The 24,023-nt window shown below is 39.4% G+C and overlaps 1 protein-coding gene and 1 long non-coding RNA gene across 3 annotated transcripts in view; one reads left to right on the forward strand and one right to left on the reverse strand.

Annotated features, from left to right (window-relative positions):
• The window catches only part of LOC139082896 (uncharacterized), a 54,592-nt gene extending 40,170 nt beyond the window's left edge, over positions 1–14,422 (reverse strand). The window contains exons 1-2 of one of the 2 annotated variants that reach the window (XR_011539241.1): positions 14,296–14,422; positions 13,277–13,379 (exon numbers count right to left, since the gene is read on the reverse strand). This is a non-coding gene — a long non-coding RNA (uncharacterized lncRNA). Of the gene's footprint in view, positions 1–13,276; positions 13,380–14,116 lie in introns of both variants that reach the window. The other variant, XR_011539240.1, reaches the window with a different exon arrangement.
• LSM8 (LSM8 homolog, U6 small nuclear RNA associated) lies at positions 14,364–22,436 on the forward strand. Its single transcript, XM_008528785.2, has 4 exons — positions 14,364–14,620; positions 15,784–15,824; positions 18,848–18,975; positions 22,182–22,436. The coding sequence occupies exons 1-4, from the start codon at positions 14,590–14,592 to the stop codon at positions 22,270–22,272; spliced, it is 291 nt and encodes a 96-aa protein (XP_008527007.1). The 5' UTR covers positions 14,364–14,589; the 3' UTR covers positions 22,273–22,436.
• The last annotated feature ends 1,587 nt before the right edge of the window (positions 22,437–24,023 follow it).

Below are 24,023 nucleotides of genomic sequence, written 5' to 3' on the forward strand. Positions count from 1 at the left end.
GCGAAGTTTCCTTGCTCTTCTGTGGGAGCTTCAAGGACTGGACCTGGACAGTGTAGAAGAATGTGAGGCCCGTTAATGCTACCATGAGGGGATCTAGCATGCAAATGAGTCCAGCACCTGGAGGAGGACAGCGCTGCAAGAATCAAAATGGACAGGGTGTCCCGTTGGCATCATTAACCTATGAATCAAGACTCCCCAAAAGCCTAAACTTAGAACAGTCTTTTGACAATTTAGTCACTTGAATCTTTATATACCTTCACCGTTTTTTTTAATCCATGTTGGTTCAGGTTTTCTATTATTTGCAACCAAAAGTCTCCCAGCCAATGTAGGGAGGTAATTTGGAACACTGGAGGAAGTATTGTGTTGAGGAGGTCTGAGCTCTGGTTTAGTTCTACCATCGAATATTTGTGTGATCTTAAGCCGGTTCTCCAACCAAATCCTTTAATCAGTTTATCCACATGTAAAACAAGAGCATTAGTTCTAGAGGATTTCTAAAACATAGCACAGACAGGCTAGATGTCCACCTCTTGGATACAAGGAATAATCCACTAGTACTAAAATTGGATCCTTCCAATTCCCTTGTTTCCATCCAAGATCCTGCTCCCATTAAAACTTGAGCTAATTGTGCATAACTCCATTCCTGTGTCTGCCAACCCAAATCCACAGGGAAAACCACCTCACCTCCTCCTATTTGTTTTAGAAGTGATGTCATTACACTGTAAACTCAAGTGCAAGAGCTTTGCATAATCAACGATCATCACAGTGTTAGCATTCTGCTCCACCAACATTTGTAGAACTGATAATGGTCAGAAAACAAGGTTCTTCATCTAGTAGTGTCCTCCTGATACCCAATTATCTTGGCACCTAAAGCAGCAAAAGATACTAACCACAATGGGACTAAGAAGCCTAGCTATGCAAAGAGAGATACTATTCTCAGCAGGTGTGGCAATAAATACCACTGCATACTTTTCTTTCTGCTTTCCTATGGTGGTTAGTGAGATATATATGTGTATATATATATATATATATATATATATATATAGTTTACTGTTCTTGTGGAGACTACATATGTATGCTATATAAGAAACTGTCTTATTCATTTGATACTCTGTATCAGATAATTTTTCTATTTTTTTGGCATGTCAAACTTTCATTAAAGTTTTTTGTTTGTTTTTTAATTTTTTCTGAGGAAGATTTGCCCTTATCTAACATCTGCACCAATCTTCCTCTATTTTGTAAGTGGGCCACCAGCACAGCATGGCTGCTAACCGAGCAGTAGAGGTCTGTGCCCGGGAAATGAACCCGGGCCGCAGAAGTGGAACATGTTGAACTTAACCAGGAGGCCTCTGGGGTTGGCCCCCTCATTAAAGATTTTTGCATGGGTGAATAGAACAAATTAAACCCAACTGCAACATTTATATTTACAGAGAGATTTTCTGTGTGAGTGTGTGTTTCTTTGGAGGGGTATTCAGTGGAAGACAAATTTAGGGTAAAGTTGCATCAATAGGTAGAATTCAGGTCAGACTGGGAATTTCTGATGTGTGTACAGTCATCTGTTTCCATGAGTTCATCTGCATGGAGTAGAAAGAAACTACAAAGAGGATCTTTTTCTTCAGTCATCCCCATGGTCATATCTAAACTCTGGGAGAAAGGGGGCAGCTACAGACAGAAGCAAGAAAAGTTGGTTTCACAAGGATTCTCTGAGACCCAGGTACACTTGCAGCTGTCCTTCAGAACCCAGTAACAAGCTGTGCTATGGAGATAAGGAGAGAGCATCCTCCTGACTTAAGGTCTGAATACAGTATGGCTTTAGCTCAGGAAGGATATTGAGAACAGACGATCATTCTGGCAAGCTTGACAGCCTGAAACTCTGGAAGTTTGGGGAGACACCCTCCTTCTCTCCCACTCCCCGACTCCCCCAGAGACATTCATCTTGTTGCGGCAGGGATAAGTCATGGTGCTGGTAGAGAAGGCCACCCTAAAGGGAATTCTCAAGTCTCCATGATCAGTAAAGAAACCTGGAATAGAAGGAAAGAAATGACTCCTGGTGAGTTATTGTGAAACACCCCAAGTCGACTCTCAGAATAACCAGGAAGACTTTGAATGGAGGACGGAAATCCTGCATGAGGCAGATTAGGCATGAGACAGAGAAATCTGAGTTATTATTGTTCTATGACTTCCTTCGGGCCCTCAAGCTATGACAACTCCTGGGCAAACTTGGATTACTTATATATTAAAAAGCAGTCCAACAGTAAAGTGTGTCCACAGATGTTTCAGACAATATAAGGCTTTGTTAATGTTATCAGAAAATTTATTCTATATAGTGCACAATCCTCTAGAAGTCCTTTTTCTTATCCCTATCCATGTAACAAAAGAATTGCCTTGATTGTAATGAACGTTTTTGGGGCTGAACACCTTGTTAACAAGAATTAGAAACACATTTTTTAAATTCCTTTTACCAAATTGGAATTATCTTCTGACCCTCCTGACATTTTCCCACTTCAAACATCCCCCAAACCTAAATGGACTAGAAACCTGACGCACCCACCGAAGCGGACACTGTCAGCACCCTACCCAGATTCCCTAAGATTGCTTTCACGTTTCTGTGCACCTCTCTCCTGGCCAGGGCCTGCACTCTGTTCCACAACACTGCCTACAGCTGGGCTGGTTGGGCTTTGCCCTCACTCACAGTGAGCTGCAAGTTTGCCTCCTCCACCCAAGTCAGCCCTTCCTAAGGACTGACAGGTGGGGGCTATAGAACCCCAGGTTCCCTGCCTCAGGTGGGTACAAAACCATGTGGTGTCAACTCACACAGCACCATTCCCCGGGGAGACCTAGCCAACAAATGCACCCGTGCTTAACTTCCCCCCACCTTCCCCTCCTGCTTCCTTCACTTTCTTACCGATTTCTCTTGAGAATACTTCTTTAATAAATCACTGACATAAATCCTTGCTTCAAGGCCTGCTTCTGCGGACTCTGTCCTAAGACTCTTCTTACAGAAAAATCTATAAAGAGATCCCAGGACTCAGAGGGGGAATATGATCCTAAGACTCTTCTTATAGAAAGATCTATAAAGAGATCCCAGGACTCAGAGGGGGAATATGATAGAGATAGTCTCCCAAAAAGGTGGAATAAACCATCAGCATCCCAACACGATTTGAGGAAGACAGGAGAAGCCTTTTGCTTAAGTATTTGACTGTCACTAGTATTGGAAATGCCAACATAAGTGACTTATTCTGTAAGCTCTGGGCCCTTGCAAGTTCATCACCCCATGTCCAGTTATTCCAGGAAAGAGACATGGGTAGCTTGAACCTTCATCTCCATCACCAAAATTACCAAAGTGTTCTTGGCCCAGGTTCTAAATGCCACAACTAGATCACAGTGGTGTTGGGAGGAAAGTGAACTCAGATTTGTTGAAATTACCTGAAGTGCCCAATTTTTGGGGGATGCACAGGTTTATTGGTGGCACTTACCTATGGCCAGACCACAGGCTGGTCAGTGTTTGGAGGTGGGTCAGAATAGCAACTCAGACTCACTTACTGGTGCTTTCACTTTGCTTTGCTTTTGCAAGAGGGGCAAAAAGATATACATGAGATTAGGATCTAGAATAGTCACTGTGGCAACCAAGAGGCACAGCCAAAGTTTGGGGATCTCATCCTCTCAGAGGGAGGAATCAGCAGGTCACAGAAGCTCTGAACTTTGTGCTCTCTCTGCCTTTTATACAGCTTAGGCTTGATAAGGGACATCCGGAAGTGAAGAATCTACCCTAACACCATTAAATAAATTCTACCTGTGCCGTAGTCAGAAAATTGAGTAATTTCTGCACTTCACTCATACTAGAACATTGAGCCTAACTGAAGTTCCAGTGCAGCAGCCTGGCTAAGGTACCCCATGGTATTTCGTTTTTGAGTCGACACCCCACTTTAGACCAACTTTGGTGGCAGCAGTGATTGCTTACCCAGGGCTATTTAAAGAGGCCTGCACAGAACTGTGCAGAGGGGCAGAAGTGCCATCCCATCCTATGTGTCACGTAAGAGATGATCAGGTGAAATCAGATGATGACAAGGACTGCAGTTAGGCTAGGGCTATCCTCAAACTTGAGTAAGATATACGCTCCTTTGAAAGGAAGAAGTATTCATGATCTCTATCTTAGTTTGGGTTCCCCCAAAAGCAGACCCTGAGGCAAGAATTCAAGGGCAAGTAGTTTATTTAGAGAAAACTAGTAAGGGAGTGGAGAAATGTTACAAGGAAAGGAAGGCAGGCAATGAAACGGGCACTATTAAACCAGCTACTATGTTGAATGCCTGGAGATGTCCCATCTGAATTAACCTACCTGCTTGATAAAGGGGCTGAGGTATTTATAAACCCACCTTGTCAGTCATAGACTGAAGACTGCTTCCTGGGGTTGCTAATTCCCCAGCATTTCCAGCCTGCCACACTCACACAGGGTTCCAGAAAACACCCTCAAACACAGAGATGCACATATCGACAACTGAAAGTCACTAGAGCACAGTGAAATAGTTTTGAGAGAATTGGAAAATGGTTATTGTTATACACCTACTTACTTAGAAATTGAGCTAGAAGGGACATACAATTGGCCCAGGTAAAGAGGGACCAGGGCCTTGCATTCGCAGCACACCCAGAAAGGATGTGTGGGGATGTTCAGGACTCATGGTCGACTGACTTTCCAACAATCTCATAGAATGCATGACAACATATTTATTTAAATCAAAACATAAAGTCAGCTGATGGGTTTCATGTGTATGGGCTTCGCCATAAACTTATGAGTTAAATCTGCAGCTCTAGGTTTTTAATGAAAATATATGTATTTAAAGCACATAAACAAAATACTATGTGACAGAAATTACATTCTTTGTAATTAATAAACTTACGATACAAAACTTTAGAATTTTAAAGGAAGCATATATAAAGAGGTTTTAGTTAAAATTATTTTTAGTTTAAAAAAATTTAGAAGCTAGGGGCTGGTTCCATGGTTAAGTGGTTAAGTTCACACGCTCTGCTGCGGCGGCCCAGGGTTCGGATCCTGGGTGCGGACATGGCACCACTCGTCAGGTCACGTTGAGGCAGTGTCCCACATCCCACAACTAGAAGAACCTGAAGCTAGGATATACAACTATGTACAGGGGGGGTTTGGGGAGATAAAGCAGAAAAAAAAAAAAAGAAAGATTGGCAAGAGTTGTTAGCCCAGGTGCCAATCTTTAAAAAAAACACTCTTCTTAAAAAAAAAAAATTTAGAAGCTAAAGGGGCAAAAAGAAATGTTTGAAGAGCACTGTAGCTCACTGCTCACATTACACTTCAAGAACATTTCTACAGTCAAAATTCTTGGTCACTAGCTTGAAACCAGAAATCAACTTCAGCTGACTCAAGCAGGAAAGGAAGTTACTAAACGATATTCAGTAGCTCACATAATTGTGAGGCAGGCTGGAGAACAAAATTCAGAAGTTACATAGCCATGTGGCCTGTCCCAAACACACAGCAAAGCTGGATCAGTTGGGACCCTGTGGACACCACTGCCAAACAATACAGACTGAAGCTGGCATGCAATCAGGCCCCGGATGCCATCGGTTGCATCAATGGCATGGTTCCTTTATGAACTTGCTCATGCTGCAAGTGGTGTGACCACAAGAGTGCATTTTCTGTAGGTCCCAACCCAAAGCGTGAGCAGAGCCTAGACCTCTCTTGCAAGAAAGACCAGGAAAAAAAGTATCTGATACACTGAGCTCTATCTCCCACTCAAATTCAAATTCTCAAGAAATAAAAAGAGAGTTCTGATGTTGAACAGCCAAAAAACAATGATTAATATCCCTGACAAACAGTTGTCTTTAATTTGAATTACCACTTTTTGTTTCCAAAAAAACTCTCTGCTGAGAACTTCTTTTAATTCACTGCATCATTATGACACATCTGTGGTTTTTAATTTAGTTTCTGATGCCTATGTTAAAATGCGGATCATTCTTTATTTTCTATCATTATTATTTCTCCGCATGAAAAATCCCATTACATGAGTTATTACCAGATGGGGTAATGACTTAGAAAATGTTTCTGTAGTTCTAGAGTGAAATTCCAACAACAATAGGAAGGGAGAGAGGGAGGAAACAACAGAGACATTCTTCTGAAGTCTGAGTTTTTGTTTGTTTTTGTTTTTCATGGTACAAATTGATAAATTCAGAGAAAGGCAGGGATTATGTCTCAAAGCTGGTCTACATGGGCAGGATGATAATACCTGGGGCTGATCACAATGACAAATCACCTCACTTTCTTGGTGGAAGAGTGAGTTGTGCCCTTTGTAGAGGGCGATTTGGTAATGTGGATATAAAAGCTTTAGAAATCTCATTTGTTAACATCAGAAAACAGAGGTCTGCAAACTTTCTGTAAAGAGGCAGACAGTGACTATTTTAGGGCTTTGTAGGCCATATAGTCTCTGTCATAACTACTCAACTCTGCCATTGTCACCCAATAGCACCTACAGGCAACACATAAATTAATAGGTGTGGCTGTGTGCCAATAAAACTTTATTTACAAAAAATTTGGTCTGAGGGCTATAGTTTGCCAATCCTTGTTAGAGAAGTTTAATATTAACAACACCGATACCTAGTATTGAAGGAAAAAATGGAATAAATGCACCAGAGACATTTACTATTGAATAAAATTTTGGAAAGTGTTGAATCTTTGTAACTGTTGTAACCAGCAATCTGAAGGAAGAGTATAAGTGCCCACAACTGGGCCATTAACCATAAATGACCTTTCTATATTTCTTCACTCTATTGGGCACGTCCCTTGGACAACAATGTTAATATCGCAGTGTAGTGCAGTGGAGCTTGACTGCCTAGGTTCAAAGACTGGCTCTCTCATTTACTAACAAAATGACTTTTGGCAAGACAAAACCCAGAGAAGAAACCAGCAGAACCATGGAACAAGTTCACAAGAGAGATGGAGGCTGAGAACACAGTGAGCGCTTGATCAAGAAGACTTAAGATTTTGGTAAAGGCTGAACAGGCACCACTCCTCTTTTCTTGACAGTGGAGCCTCCACCTTATGACATGACAGTATAACGCGTAAGAAACACACACATGAAGTAAACAGTAATTTGGGTGGAAGAAATCCAACTTTTACTTAATTCCATCACGGAGGACATTCCGGGGAGAAGTTTAGAATTTAGAAAGACTTTGTGCCACAGACAAAGATGGTCATAAGCAATAGTATTAAAGTTGTTTATAAAGAGTCAAATATACTCTAAATCTCCTACAAACGGTACAGTTGTTTTTCTCAATGACTTTCTTTAGTCAAAATCCAGGAAGATAATAAATTAAGAGGCTACCTATCTCCATTAGTTTTCTATTGCTGCCATAACAAATTACCAAAAACTTAGTGGCTTAAACAACAAAACTTTATTATCTTATAATTTTATAGGTTAGAAGTCTGGTATGGGTCTTGACTGGCCTAAAATCGAGGTGTTGGCAGAATATGTTGCTTTCTGAGGCACCAATCCGTCTCCTGCTCACTTAGCTCATTGGCAGAATTCAGTTCCTCGTTGTTGTGGGATCAACGTCCCTGTTTTCTTGCTGGCTGTAAACTGAGGGCTGTTCCCAGCTAAAGACAACTACACTCCTTGGCTCATGATCCCCTTTCTCCAACTTCAAAGCCATCAACAGTGGAATAATTCCTTCTCATGTGTGCCTCTCAGAACATTCTCCTGCCTCCCTCTTCCACCTTTAAGGGCTCAAGTGATTAGAGTGGGCCCATCCGGATAATCCAGGATATTCTCCCCATCTCAACTCCTTAGCCTGAATCCCATCTGAAAAAGTCCCTTTCTCTATATAAAGTAACACAATCACATTTTCCAGGAGTTAGGATGTGGACATCCTTAGGGGACCATTATTCTGCCTACCATAATACCCCCTTTGCTTTTCTTATTCTTCCCAGGTACTGATATCTGAAAGATGTCCAGCTGCCTTTGAGTACTTGGATATCAATTCCTTCTAATCTTTGAAAAAGTCCACCAAGAAAGGCAGACAACGACATATCAATGGATATGTGCTTTTTCTTTTTCTTTTGGCTGAGGATGATTCACCCTGAGCTAACATCTGTTGCCAATCATCCATGTTTTGTATGTGAGCCACTGCACAGCATGGCCACTGACAAGTGGTGTGGGTCAGCGCCCAGGAACCGAACCTGGGCTGCTGAAGTGGAATGCACGGAACTAACCAGTAGGCCACTGGGGCTGGCCCTGTGCTGATTATCTGTAGATATAGACTCAAATTTTGTGTTGTGAGTAAAACACTTTATTATCAATTATTGTAAAGAGCACTGAACTAGAATCTAGGAGGCCTTCATTGTAGGCTCTGTTATGTGACCCTGAGAAAATCACTGAGGTGCTTTGGAAACTCACTTTCCTTATCCACAAGATGAGAAACAAGGGCTTAGAAAATTATAGATTTCCTTCCACCTCTAAATATCTAGATCCATGGTCTAAAAAATGGGTAGAGGAGGGAGAGTAATTATATTTCAGGTATAAAAACAAAACAACAGCAAAACTTACATAATGAGAACTTTTCAGAAATAGTAAGGAAAAGTTTTGGTTTGCTTTTTCATTTTTTCCTACTCCCTACGCATTTTAACATAATTTCAGGCATTTGCTTTCCATTAGTGACTCAAGGTCCTTATGCTTAGTTTTGTCAATATAATTCTTACACTTCACTTTAACACTCCATTTACCTTTCTGTACCTCCTCACATTATTCATCCTTCACAGCCTAAACTCAGTATTTTTCTCCACAGATCTCAATAAATTAGTTTCAATCTCTCTTGCAATATAATGTCTGCAACAAGTCTAAGTCAATCTATTCCTTCAGTGCGGCTTACGGCTTACACCATTCAGGAATGAGCTCATATTGAAGCTCCTCAACAGCTATGTTAATTTCTGCCATCAATATTATTTCCCAATTATGGTATGCCAAAATCACAATAAAAGGGACAGTATAATTTTATTGCAGTCCAAGCCTCTGAAGACTCTAATCTTTATAGGCCAAGCAAAAACAACAAAAAAGCAAGCAAATGCACTCAGTTTTAAAAAGCGTTCTTTAGCCTGCTTTACAATAATGCTAACACATACATGGTAATTTATTCTAAAAAAATATGTTGAAAATGCTCAGGCCTACATGCTCCATTTGGATTAGTTGTACTCTTTACTTGCTATTTAAATTAAGCTGCTCCAAGTTGTATGAATTCAAATACCTTCTTAGGGCAAAGTCAGAGGTATGAGACCAGTGATCTAGTGGTTAACATTCTGCGCACTCACTGCCACGGCCCAGGTTCGTTTCCCAGTCAGGGAACCACACCATATTGTGGCGGCTGCATGTTGCTGTGATGCTAGAAGCTATGCCGCAGTATTTCAAATACCCGCAGGGTCACCCATGGTGGACAGGTTTCAGTGGAGCTTCCACACTGGACAGAGTAGGAAGAAGGACCTGGCCACCAACTTCCGAAAAAATTAGCCATGAAAACCCTATGAATAGCAGCAGAGCATTGTCGATACAGCGAGGGAAGGTGAGAGGATGGAGCAAAAAAGACCAGGCAGGGTTCAGCTTTGCTGTACATAGGGTCACTAGGAGTCAGACTCGACTTGACGACACTAACAACAATTCATAAAAAAGAGTATGAAGCACAGGAGGAGAAAAGTAAAATAAGGGCAGGTTAACCACATTTAAAGTCCAGATTCTCAGTGGAATATTAAGTCTGTTGTGCTATAGTAATATGAATCAGCTCACATATGATTGTTAAATGTGGGAGTAATGTTAGAATAACATGGACGTCGGGTTGGTTTATACTGAGTTTTTCCTAGAACTTTAACGTCTTCTGCTACCAAAAAACAATAGCTGAATGTCAAGTACAAGCAACACAGTTGATTGCATGAACACACTAGGCCTGGTGGAATACAGTACACAAACGACAACCTTTCGCTGTGTGGCACCCTGGTCTTCTTTTCACTTAGCTCAGCCATGCACCCCATTTTGATAGTGCTTATTTTGCAGTTCTCTTAGATCTTTGTGCAAAAGCAACACCAGACAATGAGTCAGAGCCATCCATCTCTGGCATCTCTAGATTTTGGGCAAAGTTTGCAACTGCTTCTCCACCTGCAACTTCTGACGATGTTCTCCTGCCCTTGTTTCCATCACTCAGCAGTGTCAACTCTTCCACAAACTGTCATTTTTCTAGCTATCTTTAACTATTTTTTTAAAAGGTAAAGCTCTATAAGTTACTATAGCATGTATTTATTCGTTAGGAATTTTACAAGTCCTTTCAAATGTGCAGTTTTCATTTGGATTTTTACTGTCTCTGTTAATGCTGCAGTTCAGTGGTTCCCATACTTTGCATCATGTTACTGTCACCCAGGGAGCTTTTAGAACCCTGATGCCCAGCCTCTACCCTCATACCATTTAATTCAGAGTGACCAGGGATGGGAGCCAGGACATCAGTAGTTTTCAAAGATTCCCAGGTGATTTAATGAGCAGCAAAGTTTGGAACTACTGCTCTAGTTCAGTTGTTCAGGTTTTGAGTAGTCTTTCCCAGGCCTATTTTTTCCTTAAGCTCTGTTATTTTAAGTGAGCTATTTTTTTGAATGTGAGGGTTTTCAGGAATGTACACATCACATTGTAGCCAAAAGGTTTATATTACCGTTTTGGGTTTCCAAAACAAAAATGTAAAGAATGCATAAAAGTATTTATAAGTATTTTATAACGTGTCAACCTATATATACTGAAACAGTGGGCTTCCTAAGGCAGACTGGTCCTCCAGACATTCAAGGTAAAGTGTATGCCATTGTAAGTACAACCAGTGTGTTATGTGGCCTCACCACTGGCTGGCGAGCAACATGTGTCACATTTACACAGTTCTACAGATTGTCCCCATCTACTTTGTTAACAAGCAGTCCTGTCTTTTCCTGGGTCTCCCTACTCTTGCCATCCTTCCAATTCGCCAACACTATCACTATGCCGCCCACAGTGCTGCCCATAGATTGGCTGTCTGCCCCACTGCCTTTTTTAACCACTATCTTTGAATCATGTATCCTTTTCCCTTCCAGTCCTACTGCTACAAATTAGAAACTCACACCTGGATTCTTGCTAGCCTTCTTATCCTCAGTTCCTACTTCCACTAAATAATTCATGTCAGATTAATTTTCCTAAAGTGCATTTATGCTTTTTCTCAAGCCCCAATTTTTCATAAAACCTTCCAAGATTTTAACACATATCCATCTTCCTCTTCCTTAAGCACTTAAAATATGTACCACTCAATCTGTCCAATCAGGGGGTAAAAAACCAGTGAACAAAATATTGTGGAACAAGCTTTGGGACTGAAAAAAGGTTACCTGTGATGTAGTTCATGTCTTTAAGCAATAATAACTAACATTACGGAGTGCATATCACATGCCAGCCTTTATAAGAATTACTTTTAGTCCCCCATCAACAATTTGATTAGGTAAGTACTATCATTTCCTCCATTTTACAGATGGGGAAACTGAGGCAAGGTTAAGTAATCCACTCAAAGTCAACAAGATCTGAAGACAGATAGGCTAGTTCCTGAGTCTGTTCTTAATCATGATTCTATACTGCTTCTCAATTAACAAGTCAGATATATTTGATTTCTCTACATCTCTTAAAAAACGGAGTTAAAAATGCCTGTCTTCATTACTCAAAAGAAAAAAAAATATGAAAAACACTTTGTAATTTAGTGTTAAATAAACTGATATTGCCACATCAGTTATTTTTCTTTATAATTTGGGATATTTATTATTTTTCCATGCACTAATTATTTCAAGTTTATAATTAAAGCTCTGTACTTATTCAGCAATTTCCTTGTTTAAGGAGAGACTATGACTTATTTATGTCCTTTTCACCTTGGAGAACCCTAAAAAGATCAATACAATATTTATTGTTAATTGGTTGACACTTTTGGTACTTGTAGAAATAAAAAACAATAAAAAATCAAAGTAAGTAAAAGTTCATATCATACTGGTTAAAAGTAATTTTAACTTTAATTTTCCAATTATTATTGTCATTGTTTCCCATGAACCACTCACAGGAAAGTGCAAATTCAGTTCCCCCAGATGCTAGTGTGAGTCTGAGTCTTGAGGTTAACAAAGAATACAGGACACAAAGAGAGACGAGCTATGCCCTAATTCGGAGGGGGAGCATTAAGATCCTCTACAACAGTGCTTCCAGAGACCCACTTTATTTATATACATTGGTTTCTACTAATAGAAAGTAACTCCAGGCATGTCAGATATCTAGGGAACTCCTTCCTACCCTTTCCTATCTCTTTTTTGCCCTATTCTTAGTAAGTCTTGATTGTTGTTCTAGATAGACGCAATTGGATTACTACTGAAGGGGAGGCTCCTGACTGCGTTGGGAGATATATAAACTAACAGGCAGTCTTAAATGAACTAAATATAAAAATTTCACCTTCTACTCGAGGTTTAGATTCAGAACTAACAGAATACAATGAGTGTCCATTCCAGCATAGTTTGGTTGACTCTTTAACAGCGATAGAGTATCATTTAAATGAGTGGCACTTTGAGAGATTTTGATTTAAGCTGAAGGTCTCTCTATACCTTCTTAAGTTTTTAGTTCTCAGATGTTCACATAAATCATTTTCCTCTGTTGGAATTTTAACTTAGTTTTCCTTTATGAAGTGTTGAACTATGTCTATATACTCCCAAAGTCACAAGTCTAATTTATATAAATCACATAGGTAACGTTTGCGTCCAGATATAACTTATTTTTGTCTTACTAAATGAACTTTTCTTTATCCATAGACTTTCTCTCTGCATGTGCGATCCTTAGGAACTACAGAAAAGATAGCAGTTTCAAGACATGTGTAAAAGAATTTGTGATGCTCATAAACACTGCACATCTACTAAATAGTAGTCTGGCATATTACTTTAATGGAAAGGACACAAAGTCATAAACTTGTAATGTATTTATGATGAAATTAGTCCCAGAGGTTACTATATAATGTCAATAAACATTTTCAAAGATAAGCACACTCTAAGAGATGAAAAACACATATTATTCATTTTAAAAATGTGGTATATTAGTTTCTTTAAAACTCCTTATTAATGCTACCTCATTTATCACTAATTAGTACTTTGGTTTTCTTTTAGTTCAATGTCTAACATTTGCAAATCACACAATATCTTCATTTTTTCACTTACGGTAGATACTTTAATTTTCCCCCCAGAAAATACTAGCATACTCACCAACTAATTCCTGATTGTATGTGGTTTCAAACAGGTCAGAGTTCTTTCAGTGTATAAAATATTAAACATTTGGGAGCGATCTGTAGGTAATTTTGTGGGTAACCTGTAATGAAAACAGATGCTTCACTTTACAGAAGAAAACTGCTGAAATTGCACGAGTTATTTCAAACCCACAATTCTTCGGTTAAGAAATCTCAAGCCTAACTGAAATACAGATTTCGTAAAAAAGGGAAACCACTCTCGCTGGTATTTTGTGTAGTATAGATCCTCTTCTCACTTCAAGCCCTTTGAATTTAGGGCACCACAGTAAAATAAAAGGGAAAGAGCGACGTTTCCAATAACATTTGTTAATATCCAAAATGATAGCTGTCGCAGGATCTAAGGAAACTGAGGCCCAAATGAGTTGATGTTCCTTGTGCAAGGAGAGCCACACGACCCATTAGCAGAGCCAGGACTGGAACCTAGTCCAGCGCTTATTTAGAAGATTCTTCCTTCATCAGTCCTTTCCTGGACAGTGCAGCAGACCTGCCTTCTATTTGCTAACCTCACCCCAAGGACAGGAGACCTGTGGCGTGAGACAAGGGAGAGTTTTCTAAGGGAGGCTCACACATCTTTCCCAGTTTGTATTAAGTTTTTTAAATAAGTGAATAACAACGCTTCGATACCGAAGCACTTTTACAGGCAAATGCAGAATATGCGAACATGCTTTTTATTTTGTGCTCTTTTGAGATGTATATCATATGGTCATAACGTGCTCAACTTTGCCCTGGGCCATTTGGTTTCTAAAAGATGAATCTTCGACCCCTGCAGCAGAAAACTAGGGATTCCACTTCCCCGCACCTGTATTTCATAGGAAAACAGCACTTATCTCTCTACTTCACTTGTGATGTAAACACCTTATTCCGTTTTCTCCCGCCTTTCCTGTCTTTTTTTTCAACATTTTCTTCTAATAATTTCTACCACATTGCCTTCCCATCCGCTGGGACAGTTGCTGTTCCCGGTTCTCCCTCCCACCGCACCTTCAGGAAGCTGCTTGCTTCCTTCCGCCTCTCGCTCGCTTTTGTCTTTCGCGGCTTCCGGGATCACCGCGGGAAAAACATTGCGCACGCGCACTAAGTCGTCAGCGCTTTGCCTCTGGGATGCGGTTTGACAGGTTTCTTTTAGTCTCTGACTGGCGGAAGCTAAGATGCGGTAACTCTCGCGATATTTGCTGCCGCCAGTCGGCGGGAGTTGCTGCCGGTTACGCGTGAGGCTTTTTACCTCCACTTACTGCCGGCGCTGCTGTGTCGCCCGGAGCGTCCGGCCCGAGCATCATGACGTCTGCCCTGGAAAACTATATCAACCGTATCCTTGGGCCTGCCGCCACAGGCGCTAGCCGGGGCCGTGGCGAGGCCGGCGTCCGCGCTGGAGAGGCCAGGGGTCAGGATCGGCGGGCGGTTGGGACGCCGGGCCACTGCGGGGCGCGGGGTGCGGGTGCAGGGAGTGAGGAGCCGGGACCGGCCAATCCTGCGCCCGGGGCTGGAGCCCGCCGCTCCTACGGGCCCAGGGCTCCTTTTAATTTAACCTAAACAAAAAAACCCAGTGTAATTATTCCGAGCTTTTCCCTCTCTCCATAGAAATCAGCTATTGGCTCACCCTAGGGCCTGTGTATTCAAGTTTGGGAGTTAGATGAGCTGTCGTCCTAGCGGCGACGATGGCCTTGTAAATCTTGTACTTGTTTTATTCATAGACTTGCTCACTTCGAGGATAGCACAGACTTTAAAGATGGTGTACAAATTGAATGTCTGCCCCTTTACCGCTTGAAGTCTGAGCTGCTTTGTTGATAGAATAAAAATAATGCTCGCTGTTGTAATGGATCGTCATGAGGGGCAAATAACTTTAAAAAGCCAGTGTGAAGTCTTAAAAATACCCTACACAAGTGTTGCAATTTTGAAGTCTCAGGACAGGAGTACTGCATTGTGCTCTCATGTGCAAATTTGGGACAAAAGTGAAATATGAAGGCCTTTAATGATGCAACCATATTGGTACCTTGTGACATTGATTATAGCTTCTTTTCTTTTGAATTTCAGAAGGCAGGTCCTAGAAGGCAGTGTGTTAACGCGCCTGAAATCATTCAACATTGATTAGTTTTGCACTAATCCAGTTTTCGTTTTAGAGATGAAGAAACAGATCTAAGAAAGGGGGAAATGTCTTGCTCAAAGTCAGATTGGCAATATTCCCAGTAAAAAAGAGTATTAAACTTCCCAGCTGTTTGAGACAGGATACACTGATCACATACAGAAAGGGATTTTCTTTCTCTGTTTTTTCTTTTATTAATTGTGTAGTTATCATAAAGAATTGAAGAAAGAAACTCTTTAGGTTTTTATGTTGTGAATGTAGTGGCTTTGTTGAATAGTTGTATCTTAATTCTGTCACCTTTTTGCTGGTAAGTCATATGATTTCCCTACCATATTCCAAGTTTTCAGATTGCATTCCCTGCAAAATGCTTTCCTTGATTCAGTTATCAGGAACTGTTGCTGTTATTACTTCTGATGGGAGAATGATAGTGGTAAGTATTTGGCACGTTCATTCTCTGCTTTTTTTGTAGTCCTACTGGTTGTAAATTTTTATGTAGAACCTCTGAACTCTAATGCCTAGTACCCCAGTATACCTGCCTTGCAGTTTTCTTGTGATTCAACTCTATCTGTCTGATAAATACCTGCCGATCCATATTTTCTTCATTAAAATACATTGAATATAAGTTGCATACAAGGCTTCTAGGATCTGGGAGGAGTAATAGATTCCGGCCTCAGAAAGTGTCTAGTCTGCAAATACCTTCCTGTATTTATATTTATCTTCCTCTTCCTTTTTTTTTTTTTCTGCTTTATCTCCCCAAACCCCCCTTGTACATAGTTGTATATCTTAGTTGCAGGTCCTTCTAGTTGTGGGACGTGGGACGCCTCCTCAATGTGGCCTGATGAGCAGTGCCATGTCCGCGCCCAGGATCCGAACCCTGGGCCGCAGCAGCGGAGTGCGCGAACTTAACCACTCGGCCATGGAGCCAGCCCCCCTCTTCCATTTTTTATTTCCTTCTCCATCAGTGCTCTGACATTCACTATATGAATCATATAATTTTTTTTGAAATTTTGCGTATACATGTTAGAGACTTTTTTATGGTTTAGATACTGCATATGTAGAATAACGAACATTTAAGGTTTGAATGATGTTAATATTCTCTGAATATTCTTAGATTGTAAGACAACCTGAGGACAAATTATGATGATTAATTCTAAATTTATTTCACCTCATTTGTCCTTTTGTTACAGTATCCTCTTGTAATTCCAGAAAAATTTTGGTTTCTCTCCTTGACCTCTTCCTTGATCTGAGGAATTTATTCCATGATTTTGGGCAACTTAATTATTTCTTCATTTATAATTCACATAGTTGTTTTCTTTCAAAAAGTTTTAAGGCTACTAAACTTTCCCTATTTTCTAACTGTATTTAATTTAATTTCTTATTTTCCCATTCTGCAGTTTTGCTTTTGTTTCTTTTTAATCCTTGTGATTTGACTATTATCAAAGTGTTAGTCTTTGCCGTTTATTAAGTGTATGTCATGTACCAGGCACTTTACGTCTGTTGTATCCCTTAATCTTCAGTACAACCCTGTGAAGAAGGATTACCCCTGTATTCCAGGTGAAGAACCAAACTCAGAAAAATTTGCTTTCCCAGAGTCACGTGGATAATAAGTGGCAGAACCAAACTAGGATTTAAATTGGATTTTGATTCCAAAGCTAAGGCCAGTTGGCGTTGCTTTTTTTCTTTGTTTTTAAAGATTGGCCCTGGGCTAACATCTGTTGCCAATCTTCCTCTTTTTTTTTTTCTTTCTTCTCCCCAAAGTCCCCCACAGTACATAGTTGTATATTCTAGTTCTAGGTCCTTCTGGTTGTGCTATGTGGGACGCCGCCTTACATGGCCTGATGAGTGGTGCTAGGTCCGTGCTCAGGATCCGAACTGGTGAAGCCCTGGGCCGCTGAAGTGGAACACATGAACTTAACCACTTGGCCACAGGGCCAGCCCCTGGCCTTGCTTTTTTCTTACTCAAGAGAACAATCATGGTTTTTTCAGGTACCTCACATTGTATTTTGTCTAATAAGAACAGTTTGAAACATTTTAGTCTCAACACTTGAAGAAGCCTCTTGCTATTTACAAATATTTGCAAATAGTTTTTTATTTTGTGAAAACCTCAAGTTTAAGTTTTCCTATTTTTGTTAATGGGATAGATAAGAAATTGGAAAATTATTTTAATTTTATAGAAGGAAAGATATTTAAAATGGGCATTTTGAGTACTAAAGTTCAGTAGCCCTGTATTTCTGTGACACATAGTTCACTTGATAGAATAGTTACGTGTAAAATGAAGCCAAGAGGCTGTAAGTGTGATAACAACTATTTGTGAACAGTTTAGTATAGTAAGTACTCCACATTTTGTTTCTCTTCCAAATTATAGGTTATCATTTTCTCTTTATTTCATTCTGATTTTATATATTTTGATTTTCAAAACAAACCATTTAATAGTGAGCTTGAGAGATTTAACCAGCCAAAGCCAAAATAAGTTGATGTTTCTTCAGAAACTTGAATAGCATCTGAGTTTCTGTGTTGTGCTAGGCCTATGTCTTTCTTTATTCAAAACCAGGGTTCTTCCATAAAACTTTATCTGAATATTTCCTGCAAGTTCTTCTAATTACAGTCATATTTGTATCTGCCTAACTGGGTTATTGGGAGGATTAAATAAGTAAATAAATGTGAGGCTCACAGAAACACTGTCTGGCAAATAGAAGTACTCATTAAGTGTTAGCTCTTACTACCATTTGAAGTTTGTGTGCTGATTTGATTCTCTGAAAAATGGCAAATTATATTTGCTTGTTCATAGTTGTATCATATAGTAGTTCAGTGGCCTGGCTCTGAAGCTAGCCTTTCGTGGTTCAGATCCTAGCTCTGTTACTTTGTACCCATGAGACCTGGAGAGATTACTTAACCTCTCTGTGCCTCAATTTTTTTTCTCTGAAGTGCATATAATTATATATACCTCAAAGGGTACAGATTAGTTGAGATAATATGTGCAGTGTGTTTAGCACAGGGCCTAGTCCTAGGATGTAGCGTGAAGAGATACTGTTACATTGCTGTAGCTGGTATTTATGGTTCCCCTTTATATATATAGTCGTAGTTTTCCCTTAAATTTTACTTGTTTTAGTTTGTGCCTTTAGAATGTTAGCTTCTGGACTACACAGGCTTTTATGCTGCTTTCCTTGGAAATACATACACTGGTACATAGATAGCCTTTGTAACTCTCAACAACTCTGCACATTAGTCAGATGTGTGGTGTAGTTCTTTTCCCCTCTCTTAAAAAAATCAAGAGGTAAGTTTTGTGCCCAAGAATACTCTTGGTTATAAAGAGTTAATTCTGTTATAGTAGACTTATATTTAAAATAGGTACTTCTATTGGATACCTGGCAACTAAAATTATTGTGTGGTTGAATTTACGTATTCAGATAAATCAGAATATTTGTGTTTTTCTCTTGAATATTTTCTTTACAGGGAACACTGAAAGGCTTTGACCAGACCATTAATTTAATTTTGGATGAAAGCCACGAACGAGTATTCAGCTCTTCGCAGGGAGTAGAGCAAGTGGTACTAGGGTTATACATTGTAAGAGGTGACAATGTGTAAGTAAAACATGTCTTTTTTTAAGACAAGATAATTACTCTATAGGTGTACTGCCTTGCTATATGGAGAAGAGGTTTCTATCTGCTGAGATTTGTCCAGTGTCCTGGGTAGGGTTCAGAAAAGGCCCTGCCTTACACTGAATTCCTCATTACAGAGGCTTCGTAAAATGTTCTTCCAAAATACCCCTAATTTTAGAGGAACATAAATATACTCCTGGGGTCCAAGGCTAGATTTGAAAATACCTTTGAAAACTCTTGTGTGAACAGTTTTAAACAATTCATGCTCTATGACATAGCTGAATTTATAAACAAGTACTTATCCATTACTTATTTTTGTCTTTTAAATTTTTAGTATAATTGGCCAACTTAAGATGTCCCATGTTTATACTGACACACTGATAGGGCAGTTTGAGAAGATGTATTTTAGTGGTAGCAATTTAAGAAAAGTCTGCAACAGTTAGAGCAACACTGCCCAATATAACTTTGGGGGATGATGGAAATGTATATCTGCATGGTCCACTCTGTTAGGTACTAGACAGGTGTGTGGCTTTTGAGTACTTGACAAGTGGCTGGTGTGACTGAAGAACTGAATTTTAATTCTTTTTTTTTTTCTTAAGATTTTATTTTTCCGTTTTCTCCCCAAAGCCCCCTGGTACATAGTTGTATATTTTTAGTTGTGAGTCCTTCTAGTTGTGGCATGTGAGATGCCACCTCAGCATGGCTTGATGAGCGGTGCCGTGTCCATGCCCAGGATCTGAACTGGCAAAACCCTGGGCCACCGAAGCAGAGCGTGCGAACTTAACCCCTCAGCCACGGGGCTGATCCCATGGAACTGAATTTTAAACTTTATTTCATTGTAATTAGTTTTGATAGCCACATGTGACAGGTAGCTACTACATTTGTGCAGTTATAGGGCCTAGAAGATTATTGAATCAAACTTCTGGTGAGTACCATATATGATTAAAACATAGCTGGAAGGCAGCAAAAGATATATTATCATCTCAGATTATTTAGGGGGACAAGTAGGATATAGAAGATGAAGGAATAGTTTATTCATTTGAATTGTTTATCTCAAGAAGATTGCCTTTAGATAGGTACATTATTTGATCTTTAATCAAAATCAGGAGTTTATAAAATATTCTATAGAGATGACTTTTAGGTGTGAAGTTATAAAATGAGCTGTAAAGAGCAAGAGGAAGACAAAGCAGGTGGGCCCAGGTCCCCTGACCAGAACAACATGGGCTATTTATATTGGGGCTCTGCAGAAGAATTGATTTTAATAAATTTTCTTCTGCTTTAGTTTAGAAAACAAACAAACATACATTGTTTTAAACTTAAATTTAAAAAAATTTAAAACTTTGCTGTAGACCCAGTGGTGTGCTAGAGGTCAGCTTGTGCTGGCTCATGAAAATAGATTGTTGTATTTTTAGGAATTTTGCAAAGTGATGGATATCTTCTTAGTAGCTTGAAATTGGCTATAGTGGGAGTATTTGCGTATGGTTATCAGTAAACACGGCAAATCAGGTCCCCTCTCTTAATTGGAGAGCTGGGTTTAAAACATTTACCAGTACTCTACTGTCTTCCATAAGGATTTTAAAGGATACTAAATTTTTAAGGGTGGAATTGAGATCTTTGATTTGTTTTAGATTGAGAAAACTTAGTATATTCTCCTAGAGTTGGGTACTTTCCATTTATTAGAGAACTGAAGCCTTTATACAATTTAAAGCAAAATTGGGCAAATTCGTATTACAAGTATTTGTAAAATTTACTCTGATTAAACCCAAACAAATTTAAGCAACCAGTTCTTTGTGGAATAATGTTTCATACGTGTCCCGTGGTGTAGATGTAACAGTGATTATATCCAGCTAGAGAGCCATGACTTGGTTACTTAGCGTGGCATTAATGAAATTATAGTCATGCACCACATAACAACATTTTGGTCAACGACAGACCACATATATGATGGTGGGTCCCATAAAATTAGTACCATATAGCCTAGGTGTGTAGTGGGCTCTACCATCTAGGTTTATCTAAGTACACTGTGATGTTCATGCAATGAGGAAATCACTTGACACATTTTTCGGAACATATCCCTGTTGTTAAGTGACTCATGACTGTCATGTTACAGACTTTTATGTTAGTGTAGAATCGAGGAAAAATTTGCTCGTTTTAACCCAACCAATCACATCAAAAAGTCATTTGTTAGATACCTAAGTACCTGTTGCTACTATTATCTTTGTTTTTTTTTTTTTTTTTTTTTAAAGATTTTATTATTTCCTTTTTCTCCCCAAAGCCCCCCGGTACATAGTTGTATATTCTTCGTTGTGGGTTCTTCTAGTTGTGGCATGTGGGATGCTGCCTCAGCGTGGTCTGATGAGCAGTGCCATGTCCGCGCCCAGGATTCGAACCAACGAAACACTGGGCCGCCTGCAGCGGAGCGCGCGAACTTAACCACTCGGCCACAGGGCCAGCCCCGCTACTATTATCTTTGTATATGAAGAACTATGCTTTTTGGGGTCAGCCTAGTGGCATAGAGGTTAAGTGCGTGTGCTCCCCTCTGGGGACCTGGGGTTCGCAGGTTCAAATCCTGGGTGTGCACCTATGTGCTGCTCATCAAGCCGGGCTGTGACAGTGTCCCACATCCAAAAAGTAAAGGAAGACTGGCACAGATGTTAGCTCAGGGACAATCTTCCTCAAGCAAAAAAAGAAAGAACTGTGCTTTTCGGTTTTGGATTTAAATTGAGTAAACTGAGAAATCATGAAAAGGAAGCTAATAGATATTCTATATAATATCATTGATGGATTAAGTTCTTTGACCTTAGTCAAGTAATGGACACTTGTTTGTTTATTTAGTAGTGATTTTGTGATTTTTCCCTCCCTCCCACAATACAGTCCCTCGATTGAGTTGAAATCATAGGATTGGAAGTTTTGGGTTTTTGTACCATATCCATCCTATATGTGTCTGTTTCCTTTAAAGGCTCATGATCCAATCACACTATATGCAATCTGTCTTTAGTATTGGTTCCTGTAATAATTTTGCCTTCAGATTATTTCTTCTTGAGTTTTGTGACTTAAATGTGTAAATCACTACCACATGAAAATGCTGTTTGTTATTCACCTTAAGTAGTTCTTTTTACTATGTTCTCTCAGTGTTGTTCAGAAATGAGATTGTTTTAACTGACGTTTTTCTCCTCAAATAATTACAGTGCAGTCATTGGAGAAATTGATGAAGAGACAGACTCTGCGCTTGATTTGGGGAATATTCGAGCAGAACCTCTAAACTCTGTAGCACACTGAGGAAAAACTACCTACATTGGATATCTGTAAATCTTTGTACAGAAACTGATTGTTTCGGGGCGGGTGTGTGAATTTTTATCAATGTTATTGTGGATTTTGACTCCCTACTGACTCCTTGTAATATGATGTGTAAATTAAACTATTTCTACATTTTCTTGAAAAAACTTTTTTTTTTTGCCTGAATCATAGGTTTGGTAGCTCGATTTTATTTTTCTATTAAATAGTGTGAAAATCTAATGATTGAGAACTTGTAGAAAAAATTTTCTGATATTTTACTATTTATGGAAAACTGGTTAAAGGAGAAATTCATGTGCTATATAAATCAGGCCTACAAATATCATCAGTAGGGCAGGATACATGTATTTCTCTCCCTGCTTTTTAAGGAAGTCACAGGAAGGTAAGTCTTGTCCTTTGCAGATATCTGAGCCATATCCATTTATTATTCTGCCCTGGTGGTTGCTCCCTGGCACTTTAGAAGTGTGGGTAAAAATGTGTTTGGTAGAGAAAAAGAAAAATGCTAACAAAGTTGTATATTATCTAAAAAAATTATTCCAGGGGCCAGCCCGGTGGTGCAGAAATTAAGTGCACACATTCTGCTTTGGCAGCCTGGGGTTCGCCGGTTTGGATCCCAGGTGTGGACCTACACAGCTCTTGGCAAGCCATGCTGTGGCAGGTGTCCCACATATAGACATATGTCCCACATATAGAGGAAGATGGGCACCGATGTTAGCTTAGGGCCAGTCTTCCTCAGCAAAAAGAATAGGATTGGTGGCAGATGTTAGCTTAGGACTAATCTTCCTCAAAAAAAAAAAAGTAAAAAAAAACATTGATTCCATATAGGCTTAAAAGCCATCTTTGCTTTTAATTTTAAGAATTGGGGAATTTCTAGTATTAAAGGAGTTTTTTTGTTGTTTATAAATGTGAGTAAGTAAATCTTAAGTTTATATTGAGGCAGTGCTTGTTATTGTCAACAACTTTCCATGACCCACTGATTGCTTAAACAGGATTTTAGAAGAAGTAAACATGGTTTCTCATGGCATTTCAGGCCTGTCCTTTGGTTGATTATTTGAGTAAATCACTTAAGTAGATAATGTCCCTCCATCCACAAATAGGCTGTTTTCTAAAACTCCTTTGTACAATTGGTTGATTACACTTTTTAAAGAATCCATAAGACACTGTTATAAGTAGTGTTCAGATATCCAGGCTGGTCCACAACAATTGTCAACTCACGTGTAGACCAAAGTGAAAATCGAAAAGTATTTACATTCTTGTAATTCAAACAAAATTTAAATAGGTTTTTTCTTATTTTTAATGAAAGTGCTTACAGTGGGGCTTGGCCAGATTTTTTGGTAAGGATGCAGATAGTAAATATTTTAAGCTTTGAGGGCCATGTGGTCGCTGTTACAGCTACTGTCATAGCATAAAAATGGTCATAGATAATACATAAATGAATAATCGTGTCTGTTCCAATAAAACTTCATTTACATTAACAGGCAGCGGGCTGGATTTGGCCTGCAGGCCCTAGTGTGCTGACCCCTGGCTTAAAGTAAGGAATACAAGCTCAGTAAGAAGAGATGATGGCTAATGGGTATAAATTCTGAAAAGGGCTTCTGGAATGGATCCTTGCAGAGGTTAGAAGTGGATTTCTTTCGTATTTTTTTTTTAATATTTAAAACTCTTTACTTATTAGACATGGTAGTTTTGGGGTTCACAAATAAAATATTTTCCAGAGGAAAATATCTTCCCTCCTT

This window comes from Equus przewalskii, chromosome 4 (assembly GCF_037783145.1).
Source record: "Equus przewalskii isolate Varuska chromosome 4, EquPr2, whole genome shotgun sequence".
NCBI lineage: Eukaryota > Metazoa > Chordata > Mammalia > Perissodactyla > Equidae > Equus > Equus przewalskii.

Excerpts from the sequence above, each read along its gene's own strand:
- LSM8 (XM_008528785.2), top strand. The coding sequence starts at position 14,590 with ATGACGTCTGCCCTGGAAAACTATATCAACC. Across the intron at positions 14,621-15,783 it reads CCTGGAAAACTATATCAACC|GAACTGTTGCTGTTATTACT; the intron begins GTATCCTTGGGC and ends TTCAGTTATCAG. Across the intron at positions 15,825-18,847 it reads CTGATGGGAGAATGATAGTG|GGAACACTGAAAGGCTTTGA; the intron begins GTAAGTATTTGG and ends TTTTCTTTACAG.